We start from the raw sequence: 20,788 nt of genomic DNA on the forward strand, positions 1-20,788 counted from the left end.
TCTAGAAATACCAAAAAATCAAGAGTTTGATTCTTGTAAGCAATACTTGTTAAGAGGGGCAGTCACGAATCCTAAAACTGATTAATTTTTTACCCAAATTGTAAAAGAATATTTTTAATATGTAAAAAAAATATATATAACTGAGCTTGGAAAGTGAAGGAGGGAATATCTGATCCATTTAACCATTAGGCTTAGGAATTTATGTTATTGCTATGTACCTCTGCACAATAACACAAAAAAGTGAGAAAGGTATGGAGTAAGCCACTAAGGTAACTAGTAACCCTCTTTATGTGATGGATGGGGATTACCTGTTCCTATTAGTGTTCTATTTGGTGTCTTCATCCAATCAGAAAATTATATTTGATTAAAAGTAAAATTTATAATAACATAAATTAATATTTGTATATTATTCTATAAAATTTCATTGGCTTGGTACATGAGGACAAGAATTTCTTGGGATAGACGCCATGTGATGCACCACTAGGTGTAATTAAATTTGGTTGTACCCCTAGACACGTGGTCAATTATCAGCCATTGGTCAAGGGTTACTTGTGTAATAAAACAAAAATGTAAAGTATGGAGTAGAATCCTTTTTAAATCCCCCAATTATAAGAACCTTTTCCATGAATTCAATGACTTTGGATGTTAACAATATTATCATTATTGAATCATCAATTTTAATTTTTTATTAAAAAACCCATATAAAATCTACATTCTCATTATAAGAATAAAATATTTCCCATTACCAACAGATCTTAATTCAAGTGGTATATATTTGATTCTTCTTAATCTCACATACATATGAATGTTTCCCAATCGGACATAATTGCCTCCAGTGAAATTATATACGTAGGAAACCAGAAAAAACTTTTCTCCACCTAATCATGGAGGATTATTAGGATGTCATTTTCCTTTTTGTTGATTTTGAAGCTCATACTCTTGTATAAAATTGGGCTTAACTTACCTATTGAACTTCCCCTTCTCCTCTCACTCTTTCCAACACAGCCATTTTGTTTTGATTATTAAACCTCCGAATGTCTTTGCATATTCATATTCTCCACCCCATTTGACATTATTTCATTCCATGTCTACTATTCTTACTCAAATCCTTCGTTCTGGTTTCATCATTGATTCTTCCCTCAGACGCAGAACCCACTTAGTTCAATCTCTCTCTGTTGCTTTCCTCTATTGGTTCTATGTTTTTTCATTGCTTTTCACTATCACACTTATAATAATATCCTAAATAATAATAATTAGGTACTTGGGTTCTTCTTCTTTTTATTATTATTATTACTAGTATTTCCAACGTTGTAGTAATATTGAGGTTGTAGTAATCTAGATCACATAGCTGTGACCGTTATTGTAGTTAAATTAGTTAAAATATGGCATCATGTAGTGGAAACTCATCCACATGCACAAAATTTCAGAGTTCTAGTTCTGAAGAAGATTTGCAGGTTGTGATGGATCAAAGAAAAAATAAGAGAAAGTTATCAAATAGAGAATCAGCAAGAAGGTGTAGGATGAGAAAGCAGAATCATATAGATGATATGATGAATCAGGTTTCTCAGCTCACAAAGGAGAACAGTGAAATTGTTACAAGTGTTAACTTCACCATGCAGCACTATCTGAATATTGAAGCAGAAAATTCTATTTTGAGGGTTCAGATGGTTGAACTTAACCAAAGGCTTGAATCACTGAATAGTATCATCAACCTCATAAACAGCACAACAAAAGATTGTTATGTAACAAGTGCTGAGAATTTCATGAATCCCATGAACATGTTCTATTTTAATCAACCCATTATGGCTTCTATGGACATGTTTCAGTGGTGAAATAATTATGATGTTCTTCTTCTACTGTTATGTTGGAAATTCTTCAACGTTGAATCAATCAATGAGTGAGTGGGAGATAAAATAAATAAAACTTGGAAAGTGCTAAATGAAAATGACATTGTGGACTTTTTGGCCTGGTCCTATAGTTAGGTCACTAGTATTATTCAGTCTTGTCCAATATTATGAAAACAAAAATTAGATTCCGATGTATGTGCAATCTCAATTATGTATATGTATTGTTAATTTAATTAATATATGGTATGGTTCGTATAGTGTGTTTCCTCAATATAAAAATGCTACTAGTATAATATATGGAGTAATCCTCTCCCATTTAAAAAGAAAAATAAAGAAAATGTAAAATAATATTTTTATATTATTTATTGGAATATAATTGACTTGAGACATGAGGACATAAAATTTTGAGAACGGAAGATCTGGTTCCATTGCCACCAACCACTTTCTTGATTTGTCAACAGAAATTCCAACCATCTTGTGGTGGTTCATGTTAATTGTATCAATGTAAGGTTCCTTGGCAAACTTAAGTTTGATTTAATAAATTTAATTGTGTGAATGTCACTGTCGAATTGAAGGACGCAAATGAAACCAGATGCATTTGCATAAAAATACATCGCTTTTATTAAAATGATAAACTTGTGTTTTAATAACAGATTCTGGCTACTTGCTACAAAATTCTAATAGAAAAAACTTGCATGTCATTTTGTTTTTAAACAAAAATATGTCCAATGTTTTTGCTCACGAGCATAGAGTTGTATAACTTATTTTCTGATAAAAAAGCATCACAAGCCTTTTCTAAAATTGGCATTATGTTTTTCAAAAAGGAAACAGTGCAGAGGAATGAATCAATGGAGGGCTGAATGAAAGAGTGAAAAATATTATATCTTGACAAGGAATATTACTTAACAACTTGAAGGAGTTGGTCTTCAAATATAAAACCTCACTAAATCTTTAAAATGATCAAATGATTAAATATTCCATTCCTAAGAGCAATACTTCTTAAAGGAATAATCATAGATCGTAAAAATATTAGATCTTTATCCATAAGATAAAGGGATAGTTTTGGTAATACCAAAAAACTTTGAACTTAAATTAGAGTACTTTTTTCTTCAAAAGAATCAATTTAAAAAGGAGGGGCTATAATAAAAATCATAATATTTATAATGGACTGAAGATAAATTTACTTTTAAAAAATTGATCTGCTGTTATTTTTTAAACAAAAATAAAAGGCAATTTGTAATGCACAAGCCAAAACGCTAGTATAAATATAATGAGCCACACTTCTACAATTCAAAAAGATAGAAAAAAAAAAGCAATAATATAATTGAGTTTGGGCAAAGAATGCAATTGAACATTCCTCTAAGGTACATAAGTTTTCAATCGAACTTTAGAGTTAAGTCATAGCCAATGGTATCATCATGCCTAGCCCTACGAGTTGATCAAATTGCAGCAAGTGCTTTCAGCTCAAAAGATGCACTGCCCTCATATCCATGGCTATTTTAAAAGAATTTTGCAATAGATTCTAGTCCTTTCCAAAATCAGCATTGTAATGTGAACTGGATTCAAGTTTCTTTGCTTCATTCAGTTTCCTAACAGCCTAGAAGCAAAAGTAAGAAATCAAAATTATGATTCGTAAATGACAAGGATAAAAACTTTGTGCTGATCTTTACACACAAAAAATACTTAGAAGTAAAGATCTCACCTTCATAAAATCCTCATGGATCACATAATCACGCTCTGCACGAATTGCTGACATCCCAGCCTCCGTGCACACATTTCGAAGATCAGCTCCATTAAATCCCTGGGTAATTAATTTGCAACAGATAATATATCAGGTCATCAGGCATGAATAAATTGATTGTCAAACAAACCCAAGGCACTGGGCTCACCTCTGCAAGCTTCACAACAGCTTCATAGTCTATTTCACCATGCTTAGCGATTCCAGCAGCATGAATCTTCAGAATTTCAGTCCTTGATTGTTCATTTGGCAATGGAATTTCTATTTTTCTATCCAATCTCCCAGGACGCAGGAGAGCAGGGTCAAGTACATCAGGTCGGTTTGTTGCCATTATCATTTTAACCTAAATGAAATAGAAAGTCATCATAAATCTCACCATTAGAGTTTTCTTCAATGATCAAAGAAAAAATCAATGATCATATCCAAAATGCATCAATTGGATAAGGTATAAGGCTTGGTTGTTGCTGTTCGACCATGTAGCCGACCCCAATTAGTGGGATTAAGGCTTGGTTGTTGTTGTATATGCTATTATTATGCTTTTATATTATGTTTCATTTGCTACAAGGGATCAAGTATTTTGAAATGTCAAGTGTGGTGGCTGTTTTTAAATCAAGTTAAATGGGATTGTCAAGTAAAACAAACCTTCCCAAGTTGATCAAACCCATCAAGTTGATTAAGCAACTCCATTAGTGTTCTCTGAATCTCACGATCTGCACTTGTTCCCTCACTGAAACGGCGACCACCAATGGCATCGATCTCATCCATAAAAATGATGCAGGGCTAAGCAAAATGGAGATTTAGAACAACTTTCAACAGTATACATAAAACCTAAAGGAAGAAAAGTTTACACGAATCTCACCTGGTGATCACGTGCATACCCAAACATTTCTCGTATCAACCTGGCACTTTCTCCAATGTACTTATCAATGATGGCACTTGAAACAACCTACACAAAAAAGAAGGGAAGGAAAATCAAATTTTATAATGAAGGAAACTTCAAAACAGAGAAAATTGAAAGAGAAACATATTACTGACCTTCAAGAAGTTAGCATCTATATTACTGGCAATTGCCCTAGCTAACAATGTTTTACCAGTACCAGGAGGTCCATAAAGGAGAACACCCTGAAAGACGAAAGTTAAGAAGTTGATCAGATGCAAGATTCAAAAGCATTGTAACTTAAAACATTTGCACAGAAAATGTAGAGCATTAGATGACAGGGCTGCTAAAGTGCAGATTCATACGAATAGAGGTCAGCAACTACATAATGCAGTAACAAGGTAATCAATCACCTTAGGAGGCTTAATTCCAACCCGAAGAAAGAGCTCAGGATTCATCAGAGGTAATTCAATGGATTCCCTCAATTCCCTTATCTGATCAGATAAACCACCAACAGCTGAGTAACTGACATTACCGGGATCTTCATGCAACATGTTGTAAACTACTGGATCAACCTGGCATGATAAATGATAGTGATCAAGCATGCATGAAAAAAATAGCTAATATTTTCAGAAATAACCATATTAGATAATACAACAAGACAAAATACATTCCCAAATAAAAATGTGAAAAGAATAAACTGTGATAACTTACTTCACGTGGAAGAGCACGCATGATAGTAAGTGTTGTCATATCAAGAACAACTCTTGTCCCGGAAGTCAGTTTTTCCTTATCCACTTTACTACGGCAGCCAACTACGTACCTGGGACCGCTGCTTGCTTTAACAATCACTGATATAACCAAAGAATATAGATTCTATAACCATTATATTCACAAGTAAGGAGCATAGAAGTTGCTTCGGGATAAAAAAAGTATTGCTCAGTGCACGTCGCACGAGGCTTCCACCTAGTGGATCTGGAGAGGATACATGCATGCAACCTTACCCTCAGAAGCAAAGAGGCTATTTCCAAGACTTGAACCCATGACCTGCAGGTCACAAGGCAAGCAACCTTATAGTTGCACTGAGGCTCACCCTCTTGCTTGGGGATAAAGTCAGAAAAAAGTAAATGCAAATAATCTCAATCTCAACAGATATCATTCAAATATGAAATGAAAAGGAAAGAATCATTACAGCGTTCATTGTCAAGAGGCCTGAGAACTTCGCCAATGATCTGCCCAACACTTTGAAGAGACTTCAAATCATCTTCTGTTTTATTGAACTCCTTCTTTGAACCTCTCAAATTCTCCCTGACTGCAATTAGTGATTCAAATCCAAAGTCACTATTCTTGTCCATGAGGATTCAAATCCAGTACCCATAGTTGGATTAAAAAAGGCACCAAAATAAAGAATAAACTTATGTTTGGATACATTAGGATGGATGGCGTGTAATGAAATGAAATGATATGAGATGGAGTGGAATTACCATTGATTGTTTGGGGTATTGTATGATGGAACAGAACAAGCATTATTTGAAAAATAAACAGAATGTAAGTTATATAATTTTATCATTCCAAAAACATCTTTACTTCTAAATTAAATAATTACTAGTTTCTATCCCTCACTCTCCTTCGTTCCTTCAAAATGCCTATCAAACAGAATATAACAATCCCACGAAACAAAACAATAAACCATGAAAGAGAGCAAAAAGACGTTCCATCAAATTATTAGTAAATAAATAGTAAGAACAAAATAGCTTGGTCCATCAAAAAGTATCATACAAAGGAACGACCCAAGTTAGGAAGTTACTATTTGCTGAGAAATATTGAAGGAAACTAAAGTGTTTCATGTGGAACAAATTATTCAAAATCAATATATCTGTGTTGGACTGCTAGGTGCAGAGACAAGCAATGTAGAAAGAAGTTTATGGTTTGGCTTTCAAGGATAGAGATGTGAATTAAGAAATATACGAAAGAAAAGAGGTGTGTTGCATCACATACACCCAAATTTTGGGAGGGATGAAAAAGTGAGGTTTTGCATGGAATAAGATAGAACTAATTCTACCATCATGGTCCATTGTGCTCCATCATAAATAGAGCAATCCAAACAATGAAACTTGCTTAGATGCCACTCCACATTCCACCAATCCAAACATAGACTAAAAGAAACATATTGCAGTCACATGATCACAAGCTAAAGAAACGGAGTATCCCCATTATTAAGGTATCACCACAGATATGTTAATGCCTCTGGTATCTAACTAAGAAATGAGTCAATAATTCTACGCTGAACTACGAATTTACTTACATTTCAATAAAATAAGCTCAGTAAGGTTTCAAAGCAATTTTGGCATTCTAATAGATCTAATTAATCATCCAACCCTAATTCCCTTACTTATGCTCACATATTGAGAGAAAAAAGGTTTAAAAAGTTGAAAAAAATACCTAACCAACAACCCTAAAACGATGAAGAATTGAAATTGGAAATGTAAGAATTGTATAGGTTAATATTATTGAGAGAAAATCGATGAATTAGATTAATACCGGATCGGACTCTGGATTCCAATTCCTTGTGCTGAAGGAGTTTCTTTCGGTATTCGGTCACTGCATTACGACGTCGTACAGCATCTTCTGTGTCCGTCATATTTCAACTGTCAATGAACTTTCCTTTACCTATGAGCCCTTGTGATTATGAATGAATTCAAACAAAAGCTTCTTCTGTTCTTTTGTCATCAAATTTACCGTAATGCCCCTACTATCCCTAAACATTCACATTGTTGAAAGAAAAACTACAAGGATAAAAAAAGTTAAAATATTTTATCTCACTTCATTTATATATTATTTTTCAATGTTGATTATCCTTGTCCCATGCATAAGGGGAGAAATTTGCTTAAACATTTGAACCAAACACAATGTCAATGATCAATGATTTATCCTCTTTCATTTACTTTTATTTTCCTTGGTACAAAGTGAATAGTTAGGATAAAGATTGATCTATCATTATTCACCTTATATAAGATGTTTAAACATTGTTCTAAGGACAATAGTTAAATAAAAATATGTTATTTGGTGTATAATTTTCAAGGTAATAGTATATTTAAATTATTCACCTTATATAAGTTCTTTAAAAACTTCACAATTGCAATGAAAACTAACATCTTTTACCTCTCTTCATCACATTTTCTTTTTAACTTTGATAATGGTGAATCTTATGAAATAAATTATCTAGTTATTCCCCTTGATAACATTCGATTTGTTCATATGTGAGTTGGGTAAGTTTATGAAACAAACAGATTAAAATTTTGTTATTTGTAAATCGAGCGATCTTGTAATCCATTGTTTTTTTTAGCCTATCAACTTGTATCAATTGCAAACTTGACATAACTCCAACTAAATCTTCAACACTAGTGAAAAGTTAAAAAAAACTAATCTCTAGTTAATACTCATTGGTCATGATTTTGAAAGCTAATTGAAGCCATATTGGCCCATCTTGACAATGTTACACATTATGATCTTCTCCTGATTTTGGAGACAGTGGCACCAAAATTTTCTTCCTTGTGTTTTAATTCAATCCTCCACACAGTATGTGGTGTCTTCCCTTGTTAAATAGTTGTTAGCTTGTGGGTTGGAATCTTCTGAAGAATCTCCAAACTCTTCTTTGTACATATCTTCTATCATTGGTTTCCATAGCCTTACTCTAGCATTTATAAACCAATTTGATACCTGATGCAACAATAAATACACTAACATGACCATCATAACTAATATACAAATAAGTCTTTGAGTGAAACTTGCATAGACACAATAAAAGTTTTAAGATAACTATAAAAAATTGTATTAATCAATTTTTTTGTCTTGTTAACTCTTCTTTGAACCTCTCAAATTCTCCCTGACTGCAATTAGTGATTCAAATCCAAAGTCACTATTCTTGTCCATGAGGATTCAAATCCAGTACCCATAGTTGGATTAAAAAAGGCACCAAAATAAAGAATAAACTTATGTTTGGATACATTAGGATGGATGGCGTGTAATGAAATGAAATGATATGAGATGGAGTGGAATTACCATTGATTGTTTGGGGTATTGTATGATGGAACAGAACAAGCATTATTTGAAAAATAAACAGAATGTAAGTTATATAATTTTATCATTCCAAAAACATCTTTACTTCTAAATTAAATAATTACTAGTTTCTATCCCTCACTCTCCTTCGTTCCTTCAAAATGCCTATCAAACAGAATATAACAATCCCACGAAACAAAACAATAAACCATGAAAGAGAGCAAAAAGACGTTCCATCAAATTATTAGTAAATAAATAGTAAGAACAAAATAGCTTGGTCCATCAAAAAGTATCATACAAAGGAACGACCCAAGTTAGGAAGTTACTATTTGCTGAGAAATATTGAAGGAAACTAAAGTGTTTCATGTGGAACAAATTATTCAAAATCAATATATCTGTGTTGGACTGCTAGGTGCAGAGACAAGCAATGTAGAAAGAAGTTTATGGTTTGGCTTTCAAGGATAGAGATGTGAATTAAGAAATATACGAAAGAAAAGAGGTGTGTTGCATCACATACACCCAAATTTTGGGAGGGATGAAAAAGTGAGGTTTTGCATGGAATAAGATAGAACTAATTCTACCATCATGGTCCATTGTGCTCCATCATAAATAGAGCAATCCAAACAATGAAACTTGCTTAGATGCCACTCCACATTCCACCAATCCAAACATAGACTAAAAGAAACATATTGCAGTCACATGATCACAAGCTAAAGAAACGGAGTATCCCCATTATTAAGGTATCACCACAGATATGTTAATGCCTCTGGTATCTAACTAAGAAATGAGTCAATAATTCTACGCTGAACTACGAATTTACTTACATTTCAATAAAATAAGCTCAGTAAGGTTTCAAAGCAATTTTGGCATTCTAATAGATCTAATTAATCATCCAACCCTAATTCCCTTACTTATGCTCACATATTGAGAGAAAAAAGGTTTAAAAAGTTGAAAAAAATACCTAACCAACAACCCTAAAACGATGAAGAATTGAAATTGGAAATGTAAGAATTGTATAGGTTAATATTATTGAGAGAAAATCGATGAATTAGATTAATACCGGATCGGACTCTGGATTCCAATTCCTTGTGCTGAAGGAGTTTCTTTCGGTATTCGGTCACTGCATTACGACGTCGTACAGCATCTTCTGTGTCCGTCATATTTCAACTGTCAATGAACTTTCCTTTACCTATGAGCCCTTGTGATTATGAATGAATTCAAACAAAAGCTTCTTCTGTTCTTTTGTCATCAAATTTACCGTAATGCCCCTACTATCCCTAAACATTCACATTGTTGAAAGAAAAACTACAAGGATAAAAAAAGTTAAAATATTTTATCTCACTTCATTTATATATTATTTTTCAATGTTGATTATCCTTGTCCCATGCATAAGGGGAGAAATTTGCTTAAACATTTGAACCAAACACAATGTCAATGATCAATGATTTATCCTCTTTCATTTACTTTTATTTTCCTTGGTACAAAGTGAATAGTTAGGATAAAGATTGATCTATCATTATTCACCTTATATAAGATGTTTAAACATTGTTCTAAGGACAATAGTTAAATAAAAATATGTTATTTGGTGTATAATTTTCAAGGTAATAGTATATTTAAATTATTCACCTTATATAAGTTCTTTAAAAACTTCACAATTGCAATGAAAACTAACATCTTTTACCTCTCTTCATCACATTTTCTTTTTAACTTTGATAATGGTGAATCTTATGAAATAAATTATCTAGTTATTCCCCTTGATAACATTCGATTTGTTCATATGTGAGTTGGGTAAGTTTATGAAACAAACAGATTAAAATTTTGTTATTTGTAAATCGAGCGATCTTGTAATCCATTGTTTTTTTTAGCCTATCAACTTGTATCAATTGCAAACTTGACATAACTCCAACTAAATCTTCAACACTAGTGAAAAGTTAAAAAAAACTAATCTCTAGTTAATACTCATTGGTCATGATTTTGAAAGCTAATTGAAGCCATATTGGCCCATCTTGACAATGTTACACATTATGATCTTCTCCTGATTTTGGAGACAGTGGCACCAAAATTTTCTTCCTTGTGTTTTAATTCAATCCTCCACACAGTATGTGGTGTCTTCCCTTGTTAAATAGTTGTTAGCTTGTGGGTTGGAATCTTCTGAAGAATCTCCAAACTCTTCTTTGTACATATCTTCTATCATTGGTTTCCATAGCCTTACTCTAGCATTTATAAACCAATTTGATACCTGATGCAACAATAAATACACTAACATGACCATCATAACTAATATACAAATAAGTCTTTGAGTGAAACTTGCATAGACACAATAAAAGTTTTAAGATAACTATAAAAAATTGTATTAATCAATTTTTTTGTCTTGTTAACTTGTTACTTAATTACTAATTATTATTTGATTGGTTGTGCATGCACTATTTGAAGTTTTTGGATAAGGACTTACTTGGTTTTTAGTTAAACCTGTTTGAGAAGCTAGCATTAACTTCTCAGAATCATTTGGATAACTGCAAAATCAGATATGAAATTAGCATTTCTATGAGTCAGGAAATGGAGGAAATTATTGAATAGTCCAAGATCATGTCCTAGCTTAATAATAACATGACACCCTCATGCTGTTATTGGGTGGACATGTTTGCCGAACCCATGTAGTGGAATAAAGACTTGGTTGTTGTTGAATAAGTGAAGACAAAGAAAACAGGAACCAAATTCAGATCAGCTTACGGGTGGAGAAAGTGTTCGAAAAGCCAAGACCGGAGAATTGTTACAGAGGTTTCAGGCAACCCTCTGATGGGTCTCCATACTTGGCGTTGGCTGTGGATAATCCCAAGTTGTTGGAGTGACATTCTACTCTGTCTATTGTCTCTATCAAATAGAGTTAGTTGAGATAATCCACTATTGATTTTAGGCAAATCTTGAAAGAGTTTTCTCTTCTCCACATTTATTTGTGACACTATTGCATCTCTCAAGCTGCAAAAATGCCTTGACATGGCTTGAAGTGCCAAAACAGTGTAACACTTAGCAGCTCCTAAACCTGCTATCATTTCAAAAGATGATACCACTTCTTCCATTTGATGGTAGTATTTCTCATATCTGCTCTCTACCTGAAAAATGAGCATACCAAATAAAATACATTAGTTTTAAGGCAACCCTTTTAAAAGGTATCCAAGTTAGTGAAAATGGCATAGAAAACAAGACAACCTCATCCAACAAAGCAATCAACTTTTCAATTTTCATTTGATGTTCTTGTTTTTCAGCTAATAAAGGTCCCATGTTCCTTAATTCTGCTTTTAGCTCTGAGGAAAGTGTTCTTGCACCTGTTCTACTGCCATGAAACAACTTCTCCACATACTTTTCATTCATTCTATCAACCACATTTGCACCAACACCAATTACATCTTCAAGAAGGGATTGTGCTGGCTTAAGGTACCTAGAGTTCCCAATGACAGCAGCAAAGGACTCAGTTCCATAAGAGGTTGAAGGAGAAAGGTTCAATGAGGTGGAAGATGAAGCAAAAGTGGCACCACTAGTGAAAAAATATTCACTACTTAGATGCTGCTCCACTGCATTATTACAAGGTTCCCTTGTTTCTTGTCCATGCATGAAGTAATTGGGGTTCATGAGACCCTGATTTAAGGGTCTATGCCTATACTCATCAGAAGGGATAAGCATATGAGAGCTTAAAGAAAGGGATAAGCCTTGAGTTTGGTGATTCCTCTCATTAGCTGCTCCAAGAAGATCCATCAAATGCCTTGTGTGGCTCATTTCTGACCCTTCAGCTAGTGACATTCTGTCTCCAATGGATTGGAAGGTGCTTGGAAATACTCCTAAGTCCTCAGGATATGCACTATTGTTTCTTAAAGAAGAGCCATAAGCATCTAACTCTGGGTTCTCATATTGGTTTTGATGGGTAATGGAGTGAGACATAATGAGTTTGTTAGAGATAATACTTGGAGATTGATTCTAGAATGAACAAGTGAAGCTATTGGAAATTTGAGGCATGTGAGTTGTGAATTGAAAGTGTTACTCATTTGCAATCTACAGTGAAAGAAAAGAAATAGAAAACATATATCATTCTGATTTCTGAAAAAGATAAAATAGTGAAATGGAACTTCAAGGGAAAACAAGTAACAACAATGTTTTTTTTATATGTACTAAAATACTATTTGAGTAAAAAAAAAACTATCTGAAGATAAGACTTAATAATACAAAATCAAGGACTAGAATTCCAAAGAGTAAATCCAAGATAGGTACTATGCAAGTGGAGCTGAAAGCATGCATGCCTAATTGCCTATATAGCCCTTGCATTTTCTGCACTTAAAAGATGATGTAAATATATACCTTTGATAATAATCTCAATGAATATTAAACAATAACAATGAATAATTTCCCTTCTTTCACAGCATATCTATATCCATCATCTACCCTCAGACCTAGGAGTCTATGACACAGTTCTGGCCTTTTCTTAAAGAAGCCAGGTTAATTGGCTATGTTAAAAAAGCATACAAAATGACAGAGAAAAAATGGTCCCCAACTTTTGCTGACTAAAAACAACAAACAAAAGCATCAATGTTCCAGCTTACTACCCTGCAGTTATATTTTTTTGGGAGACTCAAAAGCAACTCTAAACAGTGTAAATCCATTTCCCTCTAAACAGGTTAAAACTGTTCTATTAACTTGATTGTTGTAATCTTCAAAAAGAGGAGAAAAGTGGGCTATCTTTTGAACACAACAAGTTTTAGGATTGTCAGTTTGTGAGAGCCTGTGTGAATTATATTGAAGGAATATATAACTTTTTTCCCTTTAGGCATTCATAGGGATGTTGTAAGGACACTAATTATCACAATTTGTGAAAAGAGTGTAACTTTAAAGATAAAAAATACAAACTAAGTATAACACAGTTGGTAGATAACTAGCTTACCATGTTGCTGTCACGGATTCGATCCATGATTTCCGAAGTGTATGAAAAAGACTTTGTTTAAAAGAGATAAAGTTTATTTCAGTACTTATTCGAAAGAGATTATTTTCCGCGTATATGCTAGTGAACACTTGTGTATATGCCAAAAAAATGGAAATGGGTTTTTTTTCAGATGATGTGTTGATGAGACTAATTTTGGTTTTGGGAAGCATATTTAGGTTGATCAGTTTGGATGCTTTAGTAATGATTGAGATCTTTGTTCATTTGGAATCCTCCAGTTGTCACTTTTTACTTCCATGACTTTCCTCTATGAAGGGCACTTACCTAGACCAAAGCACCTACCTCATCACACTCATCTGATTTCTACAATACATTATTAATGGAACCATTCTTAAAATGCCCTTTGTTCCAAAATAATACCACTTGAAAATGAAACACAGATTCTTCATCATTCAGTTGTTGCTTTCACCAATCTTTATAGTTCCTAGGATTGGTTTAAACCCATTTTTGTCCTTATAAAAATGTATTCATTCAGGGTGTTGTAGCAAAAGATCATCATCATTAAAAAAATGTACTAGTTGAGTAATGAAGTTGAATTATCTTTGTACTCCTCAGGGTACATGCATTTTATAAAGCATCATCATAATTCATGAATGACACAAACTAAGGTGTCACGCATGGACCACACAACATGCTGTGAAATTTACCAAACATGAGTCAATACATTCACATAGTACTAGTTATGTTTTTTTTACAAGATTCCTTATTCAGCATGATGCACAAAATGTGTTCTTTTTCCTTACAAAACTTGCCTGCACATACAACCAATCATATCATTTCGTATCTGTAATATTACAAACGAATATCTACACATATCTATCTGTATATTTTGTACTGTTTTGTGTTTACATCACTTTATGAACAAATGGCAACAAGAATGAACAATAAAAGTAGCAGCATTTGGCTTTCTCTTTCTGCTTTGTGATGGTACATTGCCTTTCAAGAGAACCCTTTTAAATCATCAATTAATATTCTTGCTAGATTTCATACCACAAAATCATGCAACAGATGAGGATTGCCAAACCTGTGTTGTTGTTTTCCCGACTCTGTGAAATGATAATCTAGCAAATCAGTCTCCGAGGACGAAGCCAATTCCGGACGATTATGTCTCTTATTGCTGGCATCATTCGACATAGAAAATCCATCATTTTCACAATTCCTTAACTCCAATGCAAGAGAGACTTGGCCACCCACAGTAAAGTTACCCAACTCGGATAAATCATATGCAGCAGGAGTATTAGTAGAAGCCATTACACTGTCATCACCATTCTGGTTGGTTGGGATAGGTACACTTGAATAAAAAGTGTTAGTATTATTCATGCCTAAGCTTTGGTTGCCATTGAAATTTTCTCCTTCATAAATCCCTCTATTCAATTCTGTAGTAGAAGGGTTCAACCCATCAAGTTGCCCTTGTTGGACACTGTCATCAATAGTTACTAAATTGTCCCGAGACTCTTCCCATTTATTATCAGATGCTTGAACTCCGTCTCTTTTAGCTAAGACAGTATTTTCAGATGAAACATTGCAGCTCATCTCCGAATCACCAAACTCTTCTTTGTACATTTCCTCGACCATTGGCTTCCAAAGACGCACCCGCGCATTGATGAACCAATTCGCCACCTAATATCAACAGTCAAACATTATCAACCATAAAATTTCAATATTGTACACAAGTACTAAAACAAATATAAAGAGTGCATTTAGATGAGGACAAAGTTGAGGAACCATGTAACACTCATGTTCCCCCTCCCTGCCCCTAGTTGTACAATTGTAAAAATTTAATTACGGTACATCGGTACCTGGTTTCTGGACAAGCCTGTTTGCCTTGCTAGCATAACTTTCTCTGAATCTTTGGGGTAACTGATCAATTATGAAATGTAAGTTGACAAAGAATTGCATTAAACTAAATATAATAACAAATTAGCATAACATGTTTTGATTAACAAATAAAAGGTTCAGGCTTTGGACATACGGATTAAGAAAATGCTCGAAGAGCCAAGCACGGAGTATTGAAACAGAGGTTTCAGGAAGTCCCCTCTGAGGCCTCCAAGCTTGTCTCATTACACCGAGCTGCTGAAGTGCCTTTTGCTGTCTAAGCTTCTGATCCACATAACGCAGACGAGGTATTCCTTCTTGCTCCCCAAGGCTCCTTTGTGTCATTTGAATTTGGCTGCTGATAGCATCACGCAAGCACCGAAAGTGGCGAGAAATTGTTCTCAAAGCAAGTGTAGTGTAAGGTTCAGCAGCTCCACAACCAGCAACCATATCCAAAGATGACATCACAATCTGCATTTGATGGCAATATTGTCGATATCTTCTGTCTACCTACAATACACAACAATATTATTACCATTACTAAGCATTAATTTCAACATATAATTAAAGAGTAACATTATATCCTTGTAAAAAAAATCATGACATACTTTTAATTATTAAAATAGAATATTGTAGATGTAAAGCATAAATAATTGATGAATATCAAGTTATCAACAGCACAATAATTGGCTTTACTTGTTGTTCACTTTCTCAATTTGATGTGACAGATAACCTTTTGAAATAAATTCACTGTTATTACTGATTCAGGCAATTGGAATCTCTGCAAACATTCACTGATTCCAAGTATCATAGGTACATTACAAAGCTCTTTTTAATACTCTGATGCATAGAGGTTTTAAAAAACAAAATCAAACACATACACTCTCTCATAGAGAGAGATGCTTGTTGGAAATAAAACTAGTGTCCAAAAATATGTTTTACATAATGTTCTTATGTTATTCAACTGATATATGAAAAACAAAATCTACAATAGAACCAAAGCATCATCTATAAGAAAATAGGAAACATACTACTAAATCAATTAAGTGTTTGGACTTAATCGGTGACATTATCATCTTTTGAGGATTAAGTTGTCAGATTACTCGAAAATAAACTATGTATCCAATCTAATCCAATAATATGGAGTCTTGGAGTTTACCTCATCCAGCATAGCCAAAAGTTTTGTCTTCTTGTCCAACAAATTCTTTCGTTCTTCCGGTGATAGTTCACAAGAAGGGTTGGCAGTAGAACCATTAGGGCCAGAAGATTTTCCATCAGAATCTTTGGAGCCATCTAATCCAATGCCACGAAAATTGTTTTCTTGTTTTTCCGCTCCATGTTGATTCAAACTCAAAGCATTTCGGACATTAACTGTTTCATCAAGTAACTCCTGTGCTGCTTTAAGGTATTGGGAGTTTAGGACATTGTTCGAAAAACCCGATGAGCCCTGCAAGCATGGATCAGATTGCATTGAGGGGTGCTGGTTATACAAACCCTCCCTTTTGATAAGATCATGATCTGTTATTATGGATGAGAGACCAGTGTTGTTGGGATAATGGTACTGAAATGAAGGGACAGATGACTCAGTAGAAGGCATTAGTGTCCCTAGACTAAGAGATAAGCCCTGGCACTGTACATTTTGCTCAGTATTATCTCCAATACCCATTTGTGTCCTTGGAACATTTCCATCAATAGATTGCATTGTAACTGTATCACCAATAGCTGTGATAAACTTCACCTCATTTTGTGCTTCACTATAGTTATGAGGTAACAAAGGACTATTCCCAGATAACAAGTCTGCATAGGACACTGAAGAAAAGCCTTGATGGTTGGGATACATATTTAGATTAACTTGAAATTTACGATTTTGAAAAAACTGATTTTCCGGTATCTTCACAATGGAGTCAACTCAGCTGCATATCTCTTTCACTGCTTAGGTGTGGGAAACTGAAGATACAACTTTTCCTCTGAAATTCGGTTTAATTCAGTTAAAGGTAGGAATGATGTTCAATCATTGAATTAGAATTATAATGGGAATAGGAGCTAAACAAGTTTTTAAACCATGCAAAATAGGTATAAACTAGAAAAAAGCTTGTAATCCGAAAGGAAAAGAATACGGCAATTTCAGAGACACAAGAAAATGTATAGCATATAATGCTGGCATTGTAACTTCAACCACAAAATTGGTTTAAATGATATGAAGAATTAGAACAGTTTGACAATTGTTTCCATTTAGTTCCTTTGGTTATGAAAATTCTTCTCCTAACCCTCCAAGATGTACAAGAATATAACAAATGCACTTTTTGGGTAAGGAACTAATCATTTTCGAGTTGTGTAGCTGACGCGAAAGGCATTCATTGTTATATCGTCATTAACACAAAAAACATATCAAATTGCCTTCTTCAACTTCCCCTAGCAAAGGCATTCATTCTCTCATGAAACTAATAAAGCAGATCTTCAGATTACAACTTGCAACACCAACATAAGGGAATTGAGAAACAACTAAAAGACCCAGAAAACCAACCAACGTGAAACAAAAATCATAGAAATCAAACAAACCCATCATTGGATATGGAACCATTGTTCAGAATAAAGAGCTTCTACCCTTTTTAAAAGGAAAACATTGCTACTAAGTACTAATCAATCATGAGTGAACATAAAAGCACCTCACTCATTGGTTTCCAAATCAAAAATCACTTTTTTCCATTACACAGTAACTTTCACATTCTATAAAAAAATCTGCTTTTCAATCATCAATCAAATCCTCCACCATGACAAACATCATCTACTACCACAACACTACATCATCCTCATCATCAATATAACACCCAAAAAAACAGATTCTTTCTTCTCTGTTGCAAGATATATCATAATGAATAGTTGAACTACAAACACATCAAAGATAAAAGTTAAAAAAGGAAATAAAAGAGAAATACCTGAAAGTGAAAGAAAAGGAAGAAGGGAATAAAAATGGAGAGCAAAAAGTATATATTTTTGGAACAACAATGGCAAACCCAAGAGATATATTTTGAAAAAAACAAAGACCCACTCTTCTTCCTTATCATTGGAACAACGTCACCAACCAATACCATCATATTATTATTATTATTAAATTAAACAAAGGAACTTATTTACTAGAAATGGTATTGGTGAAAAGGAATAAATAATTAGTAAACTTTAGCATCAATGATTATGGTGGTTTCTCACGTGTGATTAACGCCATATGAAAAAATGGATGTGTGAGATTGTTTGCTTTAGAAAGGGTTCAAAGTTCATACACTAACAACTAGTTGGTGAAACTGCTATAACCTTCTTAGTCTTAAAACCCCACTTAACGCTAAATAAATCATCATGCATGTAATGCAACAAACAAATACAGAGGAATATATCAATAAGGAATAAAGTATATATTATATATATTATATTATAAAGAAGAATATTAAATTTTCTTGGGGGTTGGATTCGGTGTATAAGGAGTGGGTGAAAGTGACAAATCAAAAACCGACGTGTGTTCTTCATGTCTAAAATTTGGCCAAATTATAAGAGTAAGATATTCTTTATTAATAGATAATCAAGTACCACAAATAATAAGATATTCATGGTTAATGAGGGATAGGGACTAAGGTGAAGTTACTTTGGGAGCACCCTAAGACTACAACCAACTATTTTTATATTCTTTCACATGTTTACAAAATATTTCAAAAAAGTTAAAAATAAATATTATAAAGTGGTCACACCAAATATTATCTATATCTTTATCAAATATAAAAGAATGAAAATATTAATGTCAAAATCACAAAATTTTAAATATATCTAATTGAATAGATTATATACTTTAGTTGTTGCCAATATTGTTAACATTTTTCGCTTGATATAAGTCATTGAACAATCATTTATCTATGCGCTTGTTATCGCAATAGGTAAAATCACCGGTAAATTCAAAAGAATACAAACTAATAAGTGAATAATGTGTCTTTCACTTTCAAGTAACTTATATTAAAAAAAATATTGTTTCTTTTTAAAGAAGCAAACTCAATATTGTTATGCATATCAATGATGTAAATCTCGAGTTGATTATCAAACGACACCAATTTAGTTGCACAAAAATTAAATGAGTAAAACTTTGCAAATTCAACTAGTTTTGTCATATCAAAACTAGAAACAAAGTAGTTGGACTCAAACAAGACATACAAAGAAACAATTGAATATTTATCTTGAAGACATGATCATAAAGTTCCTTAAGTTGCATATACACAACAATATAAAATAATTCAAAAGATAATGGTTATTTATTTTCCATGAATCATGTCATGTTGTTTGAAAAAATAAATTTTAGACTTATATGAGTTATATATTTTACAAAAATAAATAAATTTTGGACATACATCATCACTTATTATCAAGAAATATTTCTTCATTTTTGCCATTTACTTTAATTGTATGAGTGTACTTTCTATTTCTCTCAATTTCAAAAAAAAAAATGCTTTGAGTATCATAATTTGATGCACTCTCTTTAAAGTTATATTATTCTTGGATTTATTACACAAAATATATTTTTATCACCAAAGAATATTATTAATCGATAAAGAATTAGGAGAACAAGTGGTACTCTATCGACTCAATTTTTAGAATTAATAAAGAATGAGACAATTTGAAAGGGTGTCACACTCATTCTACATAAGAATAAGAGAAGTTAAGAAAATGAGCATTGAGCATGTTTCAAAAGTGTAAAAAGATAAGCTTCATTATCTCGTCATGGTTGAATCGCACATCTTCAATGATAATTTTGTTCCTAATATACGAAAGAGTCCAGATAATAACGAAACAAAGAAAAATTCATATTTGTTTTTCTTGTCCTCCATCCCTAAAATGTTGGCATGGATGAAGAAGTTAGTCTTAGCATCATTATGAAGGATAATGTAACTCATTTTGTGCTTCACTATAGTTATGAGGTAACAAAGGACTATTCCCAGATAACAAGTCTGCATAGGACACTGAAGAAAAGCCTTGATGGTTGGGATACATATTTAGATTAACTTGAAATTTACGATTTTGAAAAAACTGATTTTCCGGTATCTTCACAATGGAGTCAACTCAGCTGCATATCTCTTTCACTGCTTAGGTGTGGGAAACTGAAGATACAACTTTTCCTCTGAAATTCGGTTTAATTCAGTTAAAGGTAGGAATGATGTTCAATCATTGAATTAGAATTATAATGGGAATAGGAGCTAAACAAGTTTTTAAACCATGCAAAATAGGTATAAACTAGAAAAAAGCTTGTAATCCGAAAGGAAAAGAATACGGCAATTTCAGAGACACAAGAAAATGTATAGCATATAATGCTGGCATTGTAACTTCAACCACAAAATTGGTTTAAATGATATGAAGAATTAGAACAGTTTGACAATTGTTTCCATTTAGTTCCTTTGGTTATGAAAATTCTTCTCCTAACCCTCCAAGATGTACAA

At 33.1% G+C, this 20,788-nt stretch overlaps 4 protein-coding genes and 1 long non-coding RNA gene across 8 annotated transcripts; 2 read left to right on the forward strand and 3 right to left on the reverse strand.

Moving 5' to 3' along the window:
- LOC109343944 (bZIP transcription factor 44-like) lies at positions 1,258–2,086 on the forward strand. Its single transcript, XM_019582474.1, has one exon. It carries the CDS (start codon positions 1,383–1,385, stop codon positions 1,830–1,832), a length of 450 nt encoding a protein of 149 aa, XP_019438019.1. The 5' UTR covers positions 1,258–1,382; the 3' UTR covers positions 1,833–2,086.
- On the reverse strand, positions 3,132–9,732 carry LOC109343945 (26S protease regulatory subunit 10B homolog A). 3 transcript variants are annotated; one of them, XM_019582477.1, is made up of 11 exons: positions 7,004–7,153; positions 5,655–5,774; positions 5,177–5,313; positions 4,876–5,037; positions 4,621–4,707; positions 4,445–4,531; positions 4,228–4,365; positions 3,737–3,928; positions 3,550–3,648; positions 3,363–3,444; positions 3,132–3,263 (listed from the first exon to the last, which is right to left on the reverse strand). In XM_019582477.1, the coding sequence occupies exons 1-10, from the start codon at positions 7,101–7,103 to the stop codon at positions 3,370–3,372; spliced, it is 1,197 nt and encodes a 398-aa protein (XP_019438022.1). In that variant the 5' UTR covers positions 7,104–7,153; the 3' UTR covers positions 3,132–3,263; positions 3,363–3,369. The 3 variants fall into 3 exon arrangements, with proteins under 3 accessions (XP_019438022.1, XP_019438021.1, XP_019438020.1); XM_019582476.1 differs by lacking the exon at positions 7,004–7,153 and adding an exon at positions 9,582–9,732 and having other exon boundaries at positions 3,132–3,444; XM_019582475.1 differs by having other exon boundaries at positions 3,132–3,444.
- LOC109343949 (BEL1-like homeodomain protein 11) lies at positions 10,446–12,629 on the reverse strand. Its single transcript, XM_019582482.1, has 4 exons — positions 11,729–12,629; positions 11,252–11,631; positions 10,974–11,034; positions 10,446–10,760 (listed from the first exon to the last, which is right to left on the reverse strand). Exons 1-4 carry the CDS (start codon positions 12,452–12,454, stop codon positions 10,605–10,607), a joined length of 1,323 nt encoding a protein of 440 aa, XP_019438027.1. The 5' UTR covers positions 12,455–12,629; the 3' UTR covers positions 10,446–10,604.
- Positions 14,222–17,605, reverse strand: LOC109343947 (BEL1-like homeodomain protein 7). 2 transcript variants are annotated; one of them, XM_019582479.1, is made up of 5 exons: positions 16,480–17,605; positions 15,478–15,830; positions 15,305–15,365; positions 14,463–15,125; positions 14,222–14,429 (listed from the first exon to the last, which is right to left on the reverse strand). In XM_019582479.1, the coding sequence occupies exons 1-4, from the start codon at positions 17,158–17,160 to the stop codon at positions 14,490–14,492; spliced, it is 1,731 nt and encodes a 576-aa protein (XP_019438024.1). In that variant the 5' UTR covers positions 17,161–17,605; the 3' UTR covers positions 14,222–14,429; positions 14,463–14,489. The 2 variants fall into 2 exon arrangements, with proteins under 2 accessions (XP_019438024.1, XP_019438023.1); XM_019582478.1 differs by having other exon boundaries at positions 14,222–15,125.
- LOC109343950 lies at positions 17,016–20,788 on the forward strand. The gene is made up of 2 exons (XR_002107275.1): positions 17,016–17,087; positions 20,273–20,788. It is a non-coding gene; the product is annotated as an uncharacterized LOC109343950 (long non-coding RNA).

This window comes from Lupinus angustifolius, chromosome LG03, assembly GCF_001865875.1.
Source record: "Lupinus angustifolius cultivar Tanjil chromosome LG03, LupAngTanjil_v1.0, whole genome shotgun sequence".
In the NCBI taxonomy this organism is placed as follows: Eukaryota; Viridiplantae; Streptophyta; class Magnoliopsida; order Fabales; family Fabaceae; genus Lupinus; species Lupinus angustifolius.

Excerpts from the sequence above, each read along its gene's own strand:
- LOC109343947 (XM_019582479.1), bottom strand. The coding sequence starts at position 17,160 with ATGTATCCCAACCATCAAGGCTTTTCTTCAGTGTCCTATGCAGACTTG. Across the intron at positions 15,831-16,479 it reads TTTTGGCTATGCTGGATGAG|GTAGACAGAAGATATCGACA; the intron begins GTAAACTCCAAG and ends TGTGTATTGTAG. Across the intron at positions 15,366-15,477 it reads TTCGAGCATTTTCTTAATCC|TTACCCCAAAGATTCAGAGA; the intron begins GTATGTCCAAAG and ends ATAATTGATCAG.
- LOC109343949 (XM_019582482.1), bottom strand. The coding sequence starts at position 12,454 with ATGTCTCACTCCATTACCCATCAAAACCAATATGAGAACCCAGAGTTA. Across the intron at positions 11,632-11,728 it reads TGATTGCTTTGTTGGATGAG|GTAGAGAGCAGATATGAGAA; the intron begins GTTGTCTTGTTT and ends CTCATTTTTCAG. Across the intron at positions 10,761-10,973 it reads CAGGTTTAACTAAAAACCAA|GTATCAAATTGGTTTATAAA; the intron begins GTAAGTCCTTAT and ends TTGTTGCATCAG.
- LOC109343945 (XM_019582476.1), bottom strand. The coding sequence starts at position 9,681 with ATGACGGACACAGAAGATGCTGTACGACGTCGTAATGCAGTGACCGAA. Across the intron at positions 5,314-5,654 it reads GCCTCTTGACAATGAACGCT|TGATTGTTAAAGCAAGCAGC; the intron begins GTAATGATTCTT and ends TGGTTATATCAG. Across the intron at positions 5,038-5,176 it reads TGCGTGCTCTTCCACGTGAA|GTTGATCCAGTAGTTTACAA; the intron begins GTAAGTTATCAC and ends TTATCATGCCAG.
- LOC109343944 (XM_019582474.1), top strand. The coding sequence starts at position 1,383 with ATGGCATCATGTAGTGGAAACTCATCCACATGCACAAAATTTCAGAGT.